Below are 20,660 nucleotides of genomic sequence, written 5' to 3' on the forward strand. Positions count from 1 at the left end.
CAGGGTGAAAACTTGGGATTCATTTCCTATAGGATAAAAAAATAACTGGTGTATTCTAGAAACCTCCAGGATCAAAAATAAGTGGGTAGATGGAATTGAAGAGAGAAAATACTGGGTCCTGGGTCAAATGCTTGTGGTGTTTGTTATGCATGTTGTACAGTGAGACCTAAACAACAGAGTGTGGACATGTTTGGATTTGCTAGAAAGGAAGCAAGGCTTGAAACAGTTGAATTCTCTTTAGCAAATCCAGTCAGTACCAAAACAATGAATGCTATTCTTTCCCTGGTAAGAGACTTTAATGTGCATTGGCTCCAAGCCTAATAATTCTTTTCTTTAAAATTCCCTTTTGTGTTTTTACTCCCCACCCTGACACTATAGCTACCCAAATCTCTCCATCATAAGAAGAGGGGGTTGCTTTACTTCCTGTCTGTTCTTCAAGTCTTTATTATCCTTTAGTCATCTGAAAGTTACTCTGAGTGGTGAGGGGCATCAGACATGGTATCAGTTTGAAGAAATCAGCGGGGTTAAGGCAATGGCTCTGTTCCCAAAGATAACCTCAGCCTCGGCCACAGTGAACATGCACCAGACAGATGTGACCAAAGCCAACTTGAATCCTCTGAGATTTAGAAATGTTGATTTATTTATTTGTATGCATATATGTATGTATGTATGTATGTATGTATGTATGTATGTATGTATGTATGTATGAGAGCAAGGAGGTATGTGTGTCTTTGAAGGTAACAAGGGGCCCAGATGAGGATGATGAGTGTCCTCCCCTTTCACCCTCTGACTGTTCTTTTGAGGCTGAGTCCCTCCTTGAGCAGGGGCCACATGTTATCGTGGCTAAGCTGGAATACGACAAGCCCCAGAGATCCTCCTGTCTCTGCTTCCCTTGGGAGCTGGGATTACAACCATGCACAGGACACCTCACTTCTTACTCCAGTGCTGGGATTCAAACTCTGGTCTTAATGACAGTTCAGCAAGCTCTCCTGGGCACTGAACTATCTCTCCATCCCTCTCCAACATTTTATCCATGGGCGCTGAAGGAAGACAATGTACAGTCTTTGGGTCTACTGGCTTTGCTTCTTCAAATTCAACCAACCACAGATAGAAAAAAACTATCTGGAAAAGAATTGCATCTGTCCAGCACATGTAGAGGTATTTTTATCATCTTTAATTTTGGAACAGTAGAGTGAAACATCCATTTACATTGCATATATAATGCAGTACTATATAACCACTAGTCTAGACAGGATTTAGTGTCTAGGATGTGCATAAGTTACATAAAAGTGTTAAGCAGTTTTATATAAGGAACTTGGGAGCCTGTATATTTTGATCCAGGTCTGTCTCTATGTCTCTGTGTCTCTTTGTCTCTTCTGTCTCTCTCTGTCACTCTCTCTGTCTTTCTGTCTCTGTCTCTCTGTCTCTCTGTCTCTCTGTCTCTTTGTCTCTCTGTCTGTCTGTCTCTGTCTCTGTCTCTCTCTCTCTCTCTCTCTCTGTGTGTGTGTGTGTGTGTGTGTGGGGTGTGTGTGTGTGTGTGTGTGTGTGTGTGTGTGTGTGTGTCTGTGTTGGAGCCGATATTCACAGACTCTAGGAGCAGACTCTGTTTGCCTAGGTTGGAGCTATGTGGCCAGGCCTCCTCTTACCAGTTTGCTTTGTCTGTCACACCATTTCCAACAGCATGGAACCAACTCTTCTTCTGACCCAACATTCCCCCACTCTGTAAATGGAAGATTTACTCTGTCCCAGGGAAAAGGACTCACAGCTCTTCAGTCTCCCTTTACCAATCAGTCTGCCCCGTGACATAGGCTGCTTGGAACTTTTCAAGAAGATTTTCCTCAGGTTGGAGAGTGCTACATGAGGTGAAAGACATATTTTCCTCTCTCTTCTTCCTTCTTGCTCATGGCTCATGACCATGTCTGTTCTGAGTCTGTCTCTTTTGTGTCATGAGGAGGTCTATGTATGTGTGGTGGTTTGAGCATGCTTGGCCCAGGGAGTGGCACTATTTTGAGTAGGTGTGGCCTTGTTGGAGTAGGTGTGTCACTGTGGGCATGGGCTTTAAGACCCTCATCCTAGCTGCCTGGAAGCCAGTCTTCTCCTATCAGCCTCCAGATGAAGATGTAGAACTCTCAGGTCCTTCTGCACTTTACCTGCCTGGATGCTGCCATGCTCCTACCTTGATGATAATGGACTGAAGCTCTGAACCTGAAAGCCAGCCCCAATTAAATGTTGTCCTTATAAGAGTTGCCTTGGTCATGGTGTTTTTTCACAGCAATGCAAACCCTAACTAAGACAGTAGTATGGGGGTGTGGCCTTGATGGAGGAGGTACACCAACACGGGCATGCTTTGAAAGTTTAAAGTGTGGCCACGCCCAGTTCACTTTATCTGCCTTGTGCTTGTGTTGGCTCCTGCTGCTGTGCCTGCCCCTCATACCCTCCTCATCCTGATTGGTTCCTATCCGTTGGAATAACTGCTTCTTCCCGTGAGTTGCTTTGGTCATGGTACTCTATCACAGCAACAGGAAGGTAGCCAATACACTAGGAAACTTGAAGAATTTATTAAAAATGTCTGGAGTGTTTGCTGTATTGTAGACACTGTATTGGGGATTATACTATGAAACAAAATAAAATACAGTTGTGTACTCAGAGACTCATCAGTTGAACATGAAGGAAGCATCTGAGAGAGATGAGTTTAGATCAGTGGTTCTTAAACTTCCTAATACTGTGACCCCTTAGTGCAGTTCCTCGCATTGTAGTGCCCCCCCATAAAATTATTTTCATAGCTACTTTATAAGTATAACAGCTATACTGTTATGAATCATAATATAAATATCTGATATGCAGGACATATGATATGTCATCCCTGTGAAATGGCTGCTTGACACCCACAGATTAAACATGTTGGTTTAAATTCAAAGGCAAGTGAGAGTTATAGAGTGTTACATTAAGATGATATATAATGTGGCTTGGAGGAGGAGGAGACTCGGGAAAGGGATGGAAGAAGATGAGGAAGTAATGACCCTGGTTATCTACTAAACACAGTAGCATCTAGATACGTAAATGAACCCAAGACACTATGGAAATTGGCTAAGTCCAAATCCACACTTTATCTTATGTGTGTTGCATATGTATGTATGTATGTATGTATGTATGTATGTATACACACACACATGCTTGTGAGGGTGTACTTACTTGTGTGTGTGTACATATGGAGGTTAGGGGTCAGTATTATATGTCTCCTTTATCATTTTCCACAAGGTCTATCATTGAACCTGGAGCACACTCTTTTGCCTAGGTTGGCCAGCAAGCTCTTGGAATCTCCTCCCTCCAGACGCCTCACTGGGCTACAGATGTATACCGCCATGCCCAGCTTTTACATGGGTTCTTGGGATCTGAACTCAGATCCTTTGTGGGCAAGCATTTTGCCCACAGAGCCATCTTCCCAGTTCCCTATGATGTTCCTTCACAGATAACCAAAACCACCACACTTTCCTCTGCTTCATGTTCTTTCTGTTCGGGACAGGAATCAGTCTCTCTCAGGATTGTCATTAAAGACTACACAGAGCTTGGTGCTGTACCAGGTACAATGAAGAGCTCAAACCTCACAGATCACAGTGCACACCTATGCAACTCTCACTCTAGTAAGCACTGGGTAGATGATAGCGTTGGCTATCGTCAACACTTTTAAGGCCCTACTTCACCTCTATCCATCTCCATCATTACTGAGAGTCTCAGTTCTTGCTTCTGAGCTGAGAACAATGCCAGGCTGTGCTACTAGACTGTGCCACCAGGCTGTGCTGCTAGGCTGTGCCGCCAGGGTGTGTATGAGTGCATCTGTGTACTAAGTGGCTCCCAGTACCTGCAGCTCTCAGGTCCTTTATGTCATTCTGTGAGTTTCATTCCTTCCTTGTGTGAGTATATCAATATCTGTCCATCTGTTCCTGGCAGCCTTCTTACCACCTCTTAAACGTGGCCACTTTTATCGGCCAGAGACATGTAATTCCCCAAAGCCCAGGGCACATAATTTCACTTGAGAGTAGGTAAAAAAATCTATGTGTAAATGAAGAAGGCATGCTTTGCACACGGAATATTTTGCTATCCCAGGCCCTTCTAATAACTCTCTATATTCTGGGTAATGATGCAAAGGACTAGCTTTCCACCATAAATCTTTTCCTGCTAAGGGAGGCATGGTTTCAAGGTGTTTCTGCTGGGAATTGACTGCAGTACAATTGCATAACAGGTCATAACCGAATGAACACACTTGGTTAAAACCATATCTTCTTTCCTGAAGTTCTTCATAATATTTGCACCTGCCTCTAAAGCTTCCTTTTTTCCCAGAAGTATAGACCTGTTCCCTACCTGTTGTGTACCCCTAACTTACCCCTGGTCCACCTTCCCCTGAGCTTGTTCAGTGTTCACTTGATCTCAAACTGTTCTCCACATTAGATAATGTTTATGTTGACTAAATATTAGCACAAGCAAGTCATTCACTTGGCACATTCACAGACAGGGAAGCAGATGGCTGGGCAGATAGAACATTTACAGGTTGGTTTTCTCTCATAGGCACTCTCAGTGCTACCCAGTTTCATCAGCAGTGTGCTGAGTTCTCCCTAAAGTTAGGTGTACGTGTGGGACTTGAGAGTCACTTGAGGGAACACTTACAAATTCTGATAACTAGGGCAGCATCCTCAGCAACTGATTTCAAATTTCTAGGGTAGGACCTGGACACCAGTGGATTTCAGAATTCTCCAGGTAAATCCATTGTTCATTCAGTTTTGGGAACGTGTCCAAGACAAGTACCTGTATGTATGAGACAGACTTTCGTATGTATGAGACACATGGAAGAAGTGTAAGATATAGATTGAAGTTCTGTATAGCTCTGGTTGGCACTAAGATTCTGTGTTTTTTTTTTTTTCTTTTGTGTGTGGGGACATTCACGTGTGTGTGCTCCTGTGGAGGTCAGAGGTTGATACTGAATGCTATCCTTAATTACTTCTCTACTTTATTTGTCCCTTTTTTGCAACTGAGTCTCACTAGGTAGCCTTGTCTAGCCTGGAATTCACCATGTACACTAGGCTGACTTTGAACTTGCAGAGAGATCCACCTGCCTCTGTCTCCTGAGTGTTGGTATTGAAAAGGAGTGCCATCACACCTGGCCTGGCACCTTATTTTTGAGGCAGGGTCTCTCACTGAATCTGGAACTCACAGATTCATCTAAATCAGCTGGCCAGAAATCTCTAGGGATCCTCCCGTGTCTTCCTTTGCAGTACTGGTGTCACAGGCATGTGCTGCCCTGCTGTACCTGGCTTTTTACCTCCCTGCTGGGACTTTGTGCAGCAAGCACTTCTCTGAGCTTCTGATAAGTATCCCAGCAATGCTGATGTTTCCCTAGGTCAGGGGCCCCATGGATAGCAAAGCTGTTTGTCTGTCTAGACTCTCTTTATCAACATTACAAATAATTTCCCAGAATCCACTCATCCATTTGAGTTTGTGAGCATTTCCATGTTTTAGTGCCCCTCCGGGGTCTTGCTTTCTCTCTCTTTATTACGTTGTGACTTTTTCAGTAGTGAGCTCAATTTTCTATTTTCCTCTAGATATCAGTTCTCTTGAAAATAACCCACTTGGCAACACAGAACTGATAAACCACCTAGCTAAACCTAAGCTCAGTTTTCTAAGTATCTTATTTTTCTATGTGTAATGCTCGATAGCCTAGGGACCAGTTCAGGCTATGCAAACTCTTTAACTATGGTGTGATAATACTAACCCAGTACCTTGACTACTGATATTCAAGCAGGTTCATCACAATGAATTATGTCTTTAGTACAAAGAAAGAAAGAGAGAAAGAAGGAGGGGGGAAGAAAAAGAAATTAAGGACTGGTGAAATGACTCAGTGGGTAAAGGCACTTGCAGTAAAAGACTGGAGACCTGAGTTCGATCCTTTGAAGGCATGTGAAGGTGGAAGGGAAGAATTAACTACACAAAGTTATCCCCAAACCTCTATATATGCACCACAGCATGCATGCTCACACATGCACATAAACAAATAAATAAAAATAGTAAAATCACTAATGGGGAGAAAAAGAAAAGCATAAAGTCTTCAGTGTCTGGATTGGCTAGGGTTCCAGATGTCAGTACTTGGAAAATTCATGTCCTGCCATTGCAATATCAGTCAAGTAGTTATATGTGGATAGTGGTCTCTGTGTGTGTGCCCTTAGGAAATTACAATGTTCCTAGGTATTAAATGATGATTATAACCTAAAACTTAGTACACACTCCTCCAGATCACGAGGATGAGTAAGTGCTGGCGCGTGAATTCAGTGCCCGCCATTGTGCCCACAATTTTTAATTTTAATGAGTCAAATTTCATTTCATAGTCATAGGAGGGAAATAACAAAGAGAGAGATGGGGGGGGGATGTGGAAGTCAATTATCAGAACCAAAAGAAAGGCCCAATGACACTGCAAGAAGTATGAAAACTAAATCTTTCTTAGTAGATTGATTGGAGTAAGCACAATAGCACAGGAAGTCACGAGTCACCACATCATGCTTTAGGCTTGCAGAAACTCAAAAGAAACAGTAGGACAAAAAAAATGGCTGTTGGAAATTGCACAGGACCACGTAACTCAAGAAAGCAGCACTGCCCACTTAGTATTTAATTTGTGAATTGGTTTTGGCACTCAGGTTTTAGTTTGTACATATTTAAGAAGCTTGGTAGGGCAATTAATTTGAACCATTTCTGGCATAATATTTTGTTCTTTAAGTAGGTTTTGCATTCACTCTCTTGGGATGGAATCACTCCTCCCACACTTGTTACATTTCCTTGCTACACAGTAACTTAGCTTGGGGTGATATGTCCTGGGGGTGTTAAAGGGACGCTGCTGGGAACGGTGAAGTCCTAGAAGGTGACATTTTCCCATTAGCTGCAAATATTGTAACAAGCTTTGTGTGTGTGTGTGTGTGTGTGTGTGTGTGTGTGTGTGTGTGTAAGTCAAATTTAATTTCATAGTCAGAGGAGGGAAATAAAGATTAGAGAGGGAGAGAGAGGGGAAGGGAGGGAGGGAGGGAGAGAGGGAGGGAAGGAGGAGATTTTCAGATTGAAGAAAAAGAGCTGGGTGATAATCTATCTGGGAAAAATGCTATAATTTGAAAGGAAAATTAAGTGCCTACAGGCCATGGTTGAGTAGGTGGAATGTGCCACCAAGGCTGGTTGTCCCTTTTGGGTAACTATTGATTGCCTTCTGAGAAGAACAGAGCTGGGGATTCAAAAATGAAATCCACAAAAATTCTGCTCCATCTCAAAAGGCAACTGCCCTGGTTAGGGGTGGTTTTTCAAGGGACAAAATGCAAATGTTGGACAGGTGGTCTCCTGAAATCCCTTGTGTCCATCTAAAGAATTATATTGTAATATAATTAGTTTTTGGTTCCTGGGAAAGGCAGCGAATAGATAACTCATAATCTTGGCTAGCTGGAAAAGTCTATTTGCATATGAGTTAAACTTAACAACCCCCTGAAAACAATACTTTTATACAAGTAAAGGCATACCCTTATAAAAAGGCTAGTTTGCAGAAAAAAATTGGAATTTTACTCCTTTACCCCTAGTGTCATGTTCTATAACTATCTATATTAAGTCGATTGTGTATCTGAAATGTCACCATGACAAACTACCATGGCTGCAACATGACCTCATCCAAATTTTTACTGGACTTACTTCAGATATTCATATCTTAGCACAAAAAAAATCTGATTCAAAGACATATTTCACTAATGTATAGGATATAAAGTAATCCAAACTAGATAATCAGAGTGGGATGGATTCCTAGGGGCTGGGACAGTGGGAAAAAGAGGAATTACTAATCAATAGACAAAATTTTCTTTAAGCAAGAAATATAAGCTGTAGGTCTGCTCCACAATATTATACTCGCAGCCAGTAAAGCTGTTGTTGTACACTTAACATTTGTTAAGATGGCATGTTTCGTGTTAAGCAGTATTACTAAAATGGTTTTCAAAACAAGGGGAAAATCTAATTCAACTTTTATCTGCCTCATGCAGCAAAGAACCCAAATGGTGAATGTTTTGGTTCATTTTTCTGTCGCTTCTGACACTCTATTTGTAAGCCTGGACATTTCAGAAGTAAAAAAGGAAACATTTAGTCTATTCCATGAACAATTGCGAATATCTGGGTGTTTGGGGATAACACTTGAAGATTTTCACCTTATAGTCTAAGTTAGATGGCCTCCCCGGAGTGTCTTTATCTTGCTGCACTGATAATTTCGACAGGACCCCATCTGTCACACCAACTCTGAATAGGAATAGGCTCTCAGGGTTTATACAATTTCACCACATTTAAAAGCTTTACGTATACATTCTACAAATATATGCTGGCCATTTGCTCGCTGCAAGGCAATCTTTACTGAGCTATGTTAAACACCTTTTTAAAAAGCACAGGATACTCTTGCTAATGCTAGCAACGAGGGGGAATATTAAAGCGAGAAAGCATGAAGATCTCAATCGTGAGCTCACAGCTGAGTTCTTTCACAGGATAACCAAACAGAGAACTGAGTCCCAAAGGCAGTGAATACTTACATGACGATTCCCCATCTCCTCTTCTCTGAGATGGCTGTCCTGGGTTTCTTCAAGAAGAGACTGGTTCTCCCACAGACAAAGTTTATAATGGATTTTTGCAGGGCACAGTATCTCCTGTGTTTAATAAGTAACTTTTGGCATTGGATTTGAATACACTGTTAGGGATGGGTAGGGAGTGGCGATAGCGGTGAATGTGCTTTTAGCTATGCACGCTGAATGGGCAGGCCATCTGAGAGAACATACACCCAGAGAACAGGAACTTAGATTCTTTAAAGTTGAATTACTTAATCACAACTAAAGGGTTAAGCTTGTGCCACTTCTAATATTTGAAAGATCTTTAAAAGATTATTTTGCCTTTCCCCCCTCTTGTTAGAGAGAGGTTCTCATTATATAGCCTGAACTAGACTTGAACTGCAAGAAATCCTCCTGTTTCAGCTCTAGAGTGTTGGTATTATAATCATTTACTACCACTCTTGGTATTATAATCATTTTCTTAATTAAAATTCTTACTTGGGTGTGCGTGTATGTGTGTGTGTGTGTGTGTGTGTGTGTGTGTGTGTATGCACACGCGTACATGTGTGTGTCATGGAGAGCAAATGCCGGTCAGAGGACAAGTCACTTCTCTCCTTCTGGTGTGTGTGTCTGGGGGGATCAACCTCCAGTGGTCAGGCTTGGCAACAAGTACTTTTTACCTGCAGATCCATCTTAATAGCCCCAAGTTATTCTTGTATTGTGTGTGTGTGTGTGTGTTTAATAAGCATTGCTGAAAGTACACACCTTTAATGTTAGCACTTGGGAGGCAGGCAATCTCTGAAACTTCAAGCCCAGTTTGGTCTACACAGTGAGTTCTAGTCATCATCATCATCATCATCATCATCATCATCATCATCATCATCATAGCATTAACTAAGTAGACTGAAACTCCATTTTACTTATATCACTATTGTTATTTTATTATAGATAATTTTTATGATACACAGAGTTGTACTGGATCATCATTTTTTTAAAGGTTTATTTATTTAGTTTATGTATGTGAATACACTGTCGCTCTCTTCAGACACACCAAAAGAGGGCATCACATTCCATTACAGATGGATATGAGCCACCATGTGGTTGCTGGGAATTGAACTCAGGACCTCTGGAGGAACAGTCAGTGCTCTTAACCACTGAGCCATCTCTCCAGCCCCCAAGGGTCATCATTCTTATAATCTGAATAGTTTTTAAATTAAAAAAAAAATAATAGCTACCAGTCTACTCAATCTTTTTCTTCAACAAAAAGATAACGATTAAAAGTAACTGAGAGTTCTCAGTTTCTTCTTCTAGAGGCATGCTTCTGTGAATCCTTCAAAAAATGGTCTATACATATTGCCCATGTCCATTTCCCTACTTGCCCCTGTCTGTCTGTCTGTCTTCCATTCTGGTATGTTTATCTACAACCAAAGGATTTCATGATGTGTTTTGCTCCATGCTTGTGTGTTTCCTGCACCAAAGAGCTGCTAATCTATTACAAGCATGAACTCAGCCTCGTTTATGAAGTCCAACACTACAGTCCTTTTAGGTTGTTTTGGGTCTTCTGCACAAACGTCTTAAGTCTTTTGATTTTATCTGTTGAATCTTGAAATGAAATTGCTTATCAAAGAATACACAGACTTAAAATTCTAGAAGCTTTTTGTCAAGTTATCTTCTACATAGGTATTAGAATGCTAGACTGCCGTTGAGGGTCAGCTGACCTATGGGCTCTGTGTTTGAAGGACAGAGCTGACACCTGATGGTGGGCACCTACTGCCCCTTTCTCCTGGCTGCCGGCATCCACATGGTCCAACTTTTTATTCCTGCCAATTTCAGAGGAAGAATAATGATTTAATATTTTTTTCATTTAATATCTTTGAAATAATAGATTCAGTTCCTTTGAAGCCTTTGTGACCATTTCTGCTGTTTCCTTGCGCATGTTCCTGTTTTCTGTCTGAGTTACTAGTCCTTGCGTTCCTATTCATAAAACACTTTAGTAAAACGGAGGCCATCGCCAAGTGGAACAGCTGGTTTTCACCAGGTTTTTTGTTTTTTGTTTCGGTTTTGTGTTTTGCCTTTGCTTTACTGTTTGTTTTGACCATGTAAATATATATGAGAGGAAATTGTGAATTTTTAATGTCTTTAAATATGTCAGTGTTTACCTTCTCTCACAAATTATTTTTTTCTGCATTAAGATGCTTAAATCTTGTGGTTTTCCAAGTTTATTTTTCCCCATGTGTTTCAGTAACTGGAATTGTACTGAGGGTCTGGAGTGCTGGCTCAGCCTCCTACAGATGAGCTGGATCACTTTCTCTTTTTCATTTTTATTTTGAGACAGTCTCACTATGTTCCCTAAACTGGCCTTGAACTCACCCTGTGGCCCAGGCTACCTCAGCCCCCCAGGGCAACAGTAATTACAGGTCTGTACCATCAGACCCAGCTTAAAATTCTTTAAATTGCTTAATTTAAAAAAATCCAATGGGTGTTTTGTTTTTTACCTTTAAAGCCATCTTTAAAGATATATATTTAATTTTTATGTGTATCAACTTTTATCTGCACGTGTGTGTACCATGTGCATGCCCAGGGCCTGTGGAGGTCATAAGAAGGCATCTGACCTTGGAGAACTAGAGTTACGAATAGTTGTAAGTTACCTGATGTAGGTGCTGAGAACTAAACTTGGGTTCTCTGGAAGAGCAATAAGTGCTCCTAACCACTGGGCCATCTCTCCAGACTCAGCCATTGGTGTTTATTTGCACTTAGTATCTTTTCCCTAGCTCTAACAAGGTGGTCTGGTCACCGCTACACCCAGGATCCAGGCTGGAGCATGGCACACATCGGATGCTAACAGCTGTGTATGAAAGGAATTCTTGAACAAGCATCAGTGAGCACTGCTCTCACATGAGCTGTGGGAAAGGACATTGTTACCTTATCTAGATCCCCTCCCAACACATCCACAATTCAGGGTACTGTCTTGGGCATGATGGTATATGCTTTTAATCCCAGAATTTGGGAGATGGAAGAGGGAGGATAGGAGTTCAAGGTCAGAACTTGGTTACATTAGGATTTTGAGGACACCCTGGCTACATGACACCTTGCCTAAAAAACAAAACAAAACAACAACAAAAACAAACAAACAAACAAACAAACATTTATATCAAGTGCTAAGACCCCCATTCTGAAGCCATGAATGGGTGGTAGGAATGTGTGGAGCCTTACCCCCAACTCTTGCTCTCTACTCTGTCCCAACATTAGCCAGTCAGGAAACACCATGAGGTAGCCAGGGTTCTGAAGGACCGCCTCCTACCCCCCCACCCCTGCTGATTTTTAAAAATTATAAACAATGTATATCCAAACCATGACATTACAATGTTACTTCCTGTTATTACAATATACTTCATGTTACAGAGAAGAGAGCAAGGCTTTGGTATTTGCATTAATAAGCAGGCACCCTTTCCTCCTCTCCCAAATAAAAAGCTCGACTCCCCCTTCTTTGGCATGCTATTCCAAAGGGACATGGCATCCCTTTGTCAGTTTCCAATATCCTCATACTAGACACCTCACATGTGACCGGACACGTTGGCAGAAGAAGTAGGGGTGAGCAGGAAGGAAGTAACCAGATATGGAGTGGGAAATCTGGTTTCTCTTTGACAGACGCCCACAGATCCTTGTCCAGCTCTGCCACCCATGGGTGATAGCTGCAAGTGTCTGCCTGTCCAGGCCTCTAGGGACAGGATAATAATCCAGGGACACTTGAGTGCCTGGGGTCTCCTTGTGTCACTGGGGACAGACAGAGTGAGTCAGCATCCCCCGTATTGGTCATAGTGAAGGGTCATGGGTAATTGGCAGGTGGATCCATACAGGTATGCAGGTAGGGCTGGCTTTCAGGGTAGGCTCCCCTGCAGAGTCAGGCTTGGCTGAGGAGCAATGGTTTCTACATTTTAAAGGTTTAATCTTTGATTTGTTAGGAACTGATTTTGATAACGATTAAAGAAAGGGATTGGTTAGTACTTGGTTAAGCATTTGAGGCTAGATAGCTAATAAATAACTCATTTTTTCTCTCTGTTGGTATAAGATGCTATCTCTATTTTATGCTACTCTTATAACTTAAAACTAAAGTTCCACATAATTTTATTGAATCTTGATTCTAAATGGGTTCCCTTTTTGTTGTTTGTATTTAACTTTTATAAACTGTGGTCACAGACATGTTAGTGTCTGGGGTGATAACCCAAGATGGATACGGGCTTATTTTTCTTCCTCCAATGTATGGCTATACTTCTGTAAAAAGAATAAACAAGTAAATAGTAAGTGGTCATGTGGGCCACCCATGAGGCAGGAGGTAGGCTGGAAAGGAGGTTCAAAGGTCTTATGTTGTCAAAGAGGAAGGCTGGAAACCCCTGTCCCACCACGACCAACATCTAATGGAGCAGGCCTGAGAATAGTTCACCTGCACATGAGCCAGGAAGCATGCAAACTGTAACAGAAAATCTAGGTTCCTTTGTGCATCGTCCTGCTGGGTTTCCAGAGTCCTCTCTGCCTGGCCGGCTTCCCTCTCGTCGAGTGTCCTTAATACATTCTCTCGCTTTGCTTGCTATGATCCGTGTGTCTCTGACAATTCCTTGCTCTGAATCACCGGAACCTGGAAAGTTTGGCAGGTGCTCAGGAAACCCTGATATCTGCCAGTATCCGAAAGTAGGGTCTAGATAAAGAAAGGGTGTCATAAGGGGTATGTTGTGTTTGTGTGTGTGTGTGTGCTCGCGCACAAGTAATATTTCCTTTATTACTTGGGGACAGGGTTTCTAAGGGATCGACTTTTATTTTGAGACAGACTTTTTTTCATGTAGCCCATGGTGATTTTGTGAATTGAAGTTCCCAGAGTAATAATAATTAAAAAAAAAAAATCCCCACCTGTGCTAAAGATTCCACAAGGCTGAGTAACTGGTTAGAATTTCACGATTGTGGAGATTTGGAACGTGGCAGATCTGGAGCCAAATCATGTTGTCCGTCTTCAGGCTCCTTATGAGGCATTCATTGCTCATCTCAGCGGCCTACCTAATGCCTTTGTGACTCATCCACAGACCCAAAGGCTGGGAACTACATCATCAAATGACATCCGAGGCCTGAAGCAGAGACACCTCTGCTTTGCTAAACCTTGGTGTTCTCATCACGATGTTTCGATTGATGATTTCCTTATGTCCTTTAGCTGTAGAAACTGCATGGAACGCTTACCGCATTAGAACACAGTATTTGGGACACCTCTAAACTGGTGTTCCCGGGCCCTAGTGGTGTTCACTTGGCTCCAGGATCTGCTAGCGCTCCTACTGCCTCTGAGGGGAGAGTGCACTTTTCAGTTGACACCTCGAGCTGCAATCCTCCGGCTTCTACCTCCCAAGCTCTGGGATTGGCCAGGTAGCTAACATTTCAAGTACAAATTAAAGGACCGGGTATTCTCGTTTGAAAATACAGTATTTCTGATTGGATGGTAGTAGCCGTGCTAAGGTTCAAAATAGGCAAGAGCTCTCCAGATTGGAAGAAATCAGAGGTTGGAGACTTAACCGGGCTCCAGGCAGAGCGTATTGTTCTAGGGATACATGCGAGTAATATAAAAGTCCCTGTCTCCAAGGTGATAGTGGGAAGAAGACACAAAATAAAAAAAAAAATGACCCACACGTTGTCTCTTTGTTATTTTGTTGTAATTGTGCCTAATTTCTGCCTTATTGTCCACTGTCTCCTTTGACAGCGCCAGACTTCTCAGGGCCCAGTCGCCTCTGCCCAACCTCTTGCCCCAGCTTTGTAGTCACACCCTAGGCTTCACTTACCCCTCCTAGAAACTTCCAGTGAATCCGTGTTGGTTCCTGCTCCCTCTGCCCCCTCCCTCTTTCGATTTTGACTTTGAAACTCAAAGGTCAGAGGAATGAATGGAACGATTAGATATGCATCTCACTGTGGAGATAACTCGTGTTCAAGGGTGCTGAGTTACTGTGCACATAAATGCCAAGTTATGAATTTATGGCCCCGGGGAGGTAAACGATAGAAAACTAAGGGGCTGAGGCGACTCGGCTTTTTAATTTTCCAGATCATCACCACCAAGGTCCATAGTCAGGCTTCTCTCTGGCTGAAATTAAATTCTCCTAGGTGTCTCCTCCCTTCCCAGAAGGAGGGACATGGCTGGGGTACACCCAGCAGCTGCAGTCTCGGGAATTGGAAACATTTCTGTGATGTCTGGGCTCCAGGGGAAAGGGAGCTATCCTGGGAAAAAGAATTAGGGAATATGATCGGCAGGAGTAAAAGCCACCAGCCCATCATCATAAATATTTAATTATTATAAATTGTAACCGGTGCTGCACCACAGAGAGGACATACTTATTTATGCCTTTTGGATTTTGAGGGTCCATAAAAATGGAGATACTGCATGCTGGGGAAAGGGTGCTGATGGCAGTGTGGGGGAGTGTCTAGGTTGTCATGGCGACTGGTAGGGTAGGGATCTGCCTGCCTTTCTACTTCTATGGCCTAAACGCCAGAGCAGTCCTCCAGGACCACTGTAGTAACGTGTCTCCGTGTTTCTCTATTCACTGTAGAGTGACGAGAGCCTGTGAACATTCTAGGTTATTTTACACCCCTGGCTATTGCCCTCCAGTGTCTTCCCCTTGCTCTCAGGGAAACTCAGTGCTTATAGTCAGCTGCATATCAGGCCCTAGAATGCTCAGTCCCCCTTTCTCCCATTCCCTCTTCTGCACTCTCTCCCACACGCTTCCCCTTATGCTGTATGTTCTGGACATAGTTCTCTCTTTGCTGCTTCTAAAATGCAGCATCCACACCCAGGCCCGAGCACCTTCACATATACGGTTCCTTCTGCTTGGTAAACTCTTCCTGCAGTTGTCTCTGTGGCTTGTGCCTCCATTCCTCTAGGCCTCTCATAAGATACTACATCAGAACAGTCTTTACTGACCATCTTTAAAATCTGCAACCTCCTGTCGTAGCCCCTTTGAAGCTCATATGCCTCTGTTGATTTCTCTTCTTTTCCTTGGACATACCTATCATCAGATCAGTATATTGTGTTTTAATTATTTTTTTAAATAATTTTTTAAAGATTTATTTATTTTTTAATTTTATGTATATAAATACACTGTAGCTATTTTCAGACACACCAGAAGAGGGCATCAGATCCCATTACAGGTAGTTGAGAACCACCATGTGGTTGCTGGAAATTGAACTCGGGACCTCTGGAAGAGCAGTCAGTGTTCTTAACCACAGAGCTATCTCTCTGGCCATTAATTGATTTTTAAAAATGGTACCAGGGATTGAACCCAGGGCCATTCACATACTAAGCAAGTGCTTTACCCATGAGCCACAAGGTGGATTTTAGTATCTATTAATTATTTAAAATGAAGGAGTTAATTATTATAGATACATATAATATTTTGATTCTATTCACTCCTATTACTCTTTATTAACTCTCCTTCTTCCCTGTTTTGCATCCATACTGGCTTCCTTTTATTTATTTATTTTTTATTTTATTTCATTATTATTATTATTATTATTATTATTATTATTATTATTATTATTATTATTTTGGTTTTTTGAGACAGGGTTTCTCTGTGTAGCCCTGGCTGTCCTGGAACTCACTCTGTAGACCAGGCTGGCCTCGAACTCAGAAATCTGCCTGCCTCCGCCTCCCAAGTGCTGGGATTAAAGGCGTGCGCCACCACCGCCCAGCTCTGGCTCCCTTTTAGATCATGATTCATCCCTACACCACCACACCTCTACCCCTTTTATACATACAAGAGAAAACATGAGGGCCTAAACACATAGGGGATTAGAGGGGATTAGTGAAGCTCGATTCAGGTATGTCTGTGAGGGAATTTCCACATCTGATTAGATTATGAGGCTTTGACCTTATCAGTAGGTCAGTCCCCTGAGGAAGCCATGAAATGATGGTATCCTTGAGAGGAAATAAAGGTAGGTGATGGGTCACTGGACACATGGCCAAGGGGCTGTGCCCTGCCCTGCTCCTTCCTATAGTCTCTCTTCTCTACTTCATGTCAGCCACTGTGGTGGTTTGAATATACTTGGCCCAGAGAGTGGTACTATTAGGAGATGTGGCCTTGTTGGAGTAGGTGTGGCCTTGTTGGAGGAAGAGTGTCACTGAGGGGGTGGGCAATGAGACCCTCCTTCTGACTACGACTGGAAGCCAGTCTTCTCCCACTGACCTTCAGATGAAGATGTAGAACTCTCAGCTCCTCCTGCACCATGCCTGCCTGGAGGCTGCCATGTTCCTGCCATCATGAGAATGGACCGAACCTCTGAACCTGTAAACCAGCCCCAATGAAACGTCATCCTTATAAGAGTTGAATTGATCAGGGTGTCTGTTCACAGCAATAAAACTCTAAGACAGCCATTAAGGAAGCACTCTGTTTCTCCATGGCCTCCCTGTGGTCGGGGGATGAACCTTTTAAAACTGGACCAAACCAACCCTTCAACCTCTGAAGGTGCTGTGTGGAGGATTTTAGTCACAGCAATGGTAAAAGTAAGGAATCCACAATTCTCCTTCATCCTTGTCCTTATCTCCTCTACCTCACGAGGACTGAAAGGTTTGTTGTTTCCTGTCATACCCTTAGCACCTAGCACAACAGCTGTCTCTCAAAGTACTCAGCTTACCACAGTAAGACCATGTCTCAGGCTCCTTTATACGGCCCCAACCTAGTAGTTAACAGATCAAAATATTCATCAACTCTAATTTCCAAAGCTGAACGCTTGCTCAGTCTTTCTTCGTGCAGAGAGAATAAATAATATTTCCTTTATACAGTACTGATTTGGAGACTTACATCTTCCTCCACATAAACAAAAGCAAAAATATTGTTTCTAAACTAATTAAAAATGTCATGTTTGTTTACGACTCCCTCGTCATATTGGTTAATAAAGTCCCCAGAGCAGAGACAGGCTATTGTGTGACACATTCTGTGCCTGTGTGTCTGTATGCCTGCCGCCACACCCAAGCATAGCTGTAACCATTTTGTTCCATGCCTGCCAGCTATTTCATATTGTTACTGTAACATGCTTGCCAGTCAGTGACGCAGAAAAATAACCTGACTCAGAGCAGGGTCATGCTAACCACATACCCTGTTATGTCCTGTGTGTTCTAAGGTTGTTTAATCTTTAAAAAATTGACAATGGTAAGCTTCTACTTAGGACCGATCAGAGTAAAGGGAATAAAGGTCAGAACTGTTCTGTCTAGCTGGCCAAAATAGCTTGAGTCTGAGTGGACCACCGGGCAGCACTTCCTGCACCAGCACGAGTTCACTGTGGATTTTTCCTTTATGAGCCAGCCCTGAGATATGTTCAGAGTCATAGCATTAGCCCCCGAATTCTGAGCTATGGCCCTAATTGATCAGTCTTATGGTGTGTGTTCAATAAACCATCCCTGTCTGATTGAGATCGGTGTTTGTGTGGTTTGTGGGGTGACTCTGGACCCCATCAGAGGCTACTTCATAAAAACTCTTACGTGACAATGACACAGACGCTGACAGTGGCAGGAAGGGATTTTAGCTGTTGAAAGCCATCACGTCTCTAGGTCTGCCCTTTCCAACAATAAAGACTCGGAAAACCGCACATGCATCTTCCAAGCATTCTACTGCAAGTCTCACAAAATGAAGTGCTTCCTTCCACTCTAGGGGGGATGAGCAAGAACTTAGTCTATGTGCTGGATGCTGGCAAACTAGAGGGCATGTGGCCAACTGATAAGAACGTGAGGGCTCCTGACACTCTCATGCCCCCAAAGGGAAGATAATGCATCCGTATCAGGAAATGCTCAGATTTTCATTTGGCATCAGAAAGAAAGAATGAGAGAGCAAGGCTCCTTCAGGGCTGTACTTATATCAGAGTCATTTCTCAGGTTATGAGAACCTAAGAGCTAGACTTTATCTCTCCATTTACTGCCAGGCCTAAAACACAAGGAACAACTTGTGTTTTGGAAGGCATATCAGAGTTAGGTCTGGTGGCAAATACCTGCCATTGCAGCTACACAAAGCTGAGGAAGGAGGATTTTGAGTTCAAGGTCAGCCTGGCCTATCGCAGATAGCATACTCAGCATGATTCTTTTGGTTGCGCATGGCTAGAAACATAAACCTCAATAACTTAAGTGAACAAACAATCGTTGGCTTCTAAAATTCAAAAGGGTTGCTAACTTTAGGCGTAGCTGGAGAAACAGTAGCCAAGGAGAAGAAAGAGTTCCCGGTGTGTGGACCTTACCTTGAGATTAGTGCAGTGGCAGATGCCACTGAAGTGATTGAGGAGCTGGTTCGTGGTAGGTATCGGGGGTGGTGGGGAGGCAATGCTAAAATGAGGTTGTGGAATTTGTTTAGATAAAAATGCTTCCATGTGATGTTAGCAAAATGGTCAAAGAGAAACCACAGAAAATCACGGGTGACCCCGCAGATCTTGCCTCAGGCATCGCTGGAAGGCGATGATATTCACTGGGGTGAAGGAGACTGCCAAGGGAAGGAGCAGGGAGAGAATGGTTTTGATTTTGTGTTAAGTCTGAGGATTTTATTAGACCCTCAGGGAGAGCCGTCAAGCTGACCATTGATTGGGAGTGATACCTGCTTTAGAGATAAGCATATAAAGCCAGGTTGGTTCTGCTCTGGAGAGTGGGAGAAGAGAAGATGGGAAGGGGACAAAGGATGGGCAAGGGCAGAAGAGTAGGGAACCCAGAAAGCAAGATGAGAGAACAACGAAAGGAGGAGAAGCTGCTCTTGGGATTGAGTACTCGCAAGTCCCAGGAAGAGAGCAAAACACCCGGAACATACTTCATTTTTAAAAACTAACCTTACTGTTCTCTAGAAATACATGTACCCCTCGAACAGAGGCCAACCTTTCTCAGGTAATTTTATTTTTAAAATCAATATAAATGCATTTTTAATTGATTTAATTTTTAAAATCAATTGGTTTGACTTGATTTAGGAAAAGAGGCTTGAGGAGAATTAATAGTGGCTTGGTGGGTGGTGGAGTGGGTTGGCCTAAGGCTGCTTGTGTTGTAAGACTAAGTGCTGGGGTTGGGGGGCAAGACCTGGAGTCTGCAAGTAGACCCTGTGACCCTGCTCCAAGTTCTTTCTTTTTTTTTTAAATTAACACTTTATTTCGAAAGAAATATGGGGAAATGTGGCCACAGTAAATTACAGAGTAAGTCAGAGTTTCTAGGAATCCCTCCTCAACCTCCTGCAGGAAATTACAGGGAGCATGGAGTTCCCAGGAACCCTCCTCCTATGGTGTGTATTGTTATTACATAGTGAAAAGCAGAAAGCTGGCCCTGATGCAGCTCTCGTCTTATGAGTTGCACATATGTGTCACGCTACATCTACTTTAGCACATGGAGCTCAGCATCATGGCTGTGCACCATGTCACTGCGAGACTTTCTCTTTTCTTTTTTTTTTTTTTAATTTTTTTTAAGTTTTATTGCATTATGGTGAGAAAAGTTATATGATTTCAGTTTATCTGAATTTGTTAACATTTAAAAACATATTTTAAGTAAATAGAATTAAATCACATTCTTGTTTCCCTTTTGTACCCCAACTTCTCCCAGAGACCCCCTTCAATACCTACAATATCTTTTTTGTCATATTCCTTAAAATTTATAAAATATTATAACAATAAAAATGAGTATTATAAAAGTTGTTTGGTATAAAACAACAATCAATTTAACAGTCTTATGTAGATGCTTGTCTATGGCAATACTGAAAATACATACATTTCTCTCAATATAAATTTTAAATAACGAAACATATTAACTGTATATTTCAAAATAATAAATCACTACTAATATTTTCTTAAATGAACATAAATATATAAAGTGTTTGTATTTGTTTGTTTGTTTGTTTTGTATTTAGTAGAGCTTAAAATCTTGGCTCTTACTGTGGTAACTTGATACAAGAGTTACAAACGTCAAGCAAAGCATTCAGTCTCACTCTTTGTTGTTCTCTTACAAGCCATTTCCCAATTTGTCTACATCTCTTTTGGGTATATAAATACTTTTAAAATATGTAAGCTGTTCTGAAAACCATAGTATAGTGTAGAAAC

General features: G+C 42.2%; 1 protein-coding gene and 1 long non-coding RNA gene across 3 annotated transcripts in view; both read right to left on the minus strand.

Moving 5' to 3' along the window:
- Anxa13 (annexin A13) overlaps positions 1–20,660 on the minus strand; it is a 79,102-nt gene that overhangs the window by 48,553 nt on the left and 9,889 nt on the right. Inside the window, exon 1 of one of the 2 annotated variants that reach the window (XM_031358545.1) lies at positions 8,583–8,661. The exons of the other annotated variant lie outside the window; for it this stretch is intronic. Within the exon in view, the coding sequence (XP_031214405.1) occupies positions 8,583–8,597 (15 nt within the window). The 5' untranslated portion in view covers positions 8,598–8,661. Of the gene's footprint in view, positions 1–8,582; positions 8,662–20,660 lie in introns of those variants that run through there. 2 annotated transcript variants of the gene reach the window in all.
- Positions 12,752–13,593, minus strand: LOC116081842. Its single transcript, XR_004115032.1, has 3 exons — positions 13,497–13,593; positions 13,036–13,227; positions 12,752–12,866 (listed from the first exon to the last, which is right to left on the minus strand). It is a non-coding gene; the product is annotated as an uncharacterized LOC116081842 (long non-coding RNA).

This window comes from Mastomys coucha, unplaced genomic scaffold (genome assembly GCF_008632895.1).
Source record: "Mastomys coucha isolate ucsf_1 unplaced genomic scaffold, UCSF_Mcou_1 pScaffold7, whole genome shotgun sequence".
Classification (NCBI taxonomy): domain Eukaryota; kingdom Metazoa; phylum Chordata; class Mammalia; order Rodentia; family Muridae; genus Mastomys; species Mastomys coucha.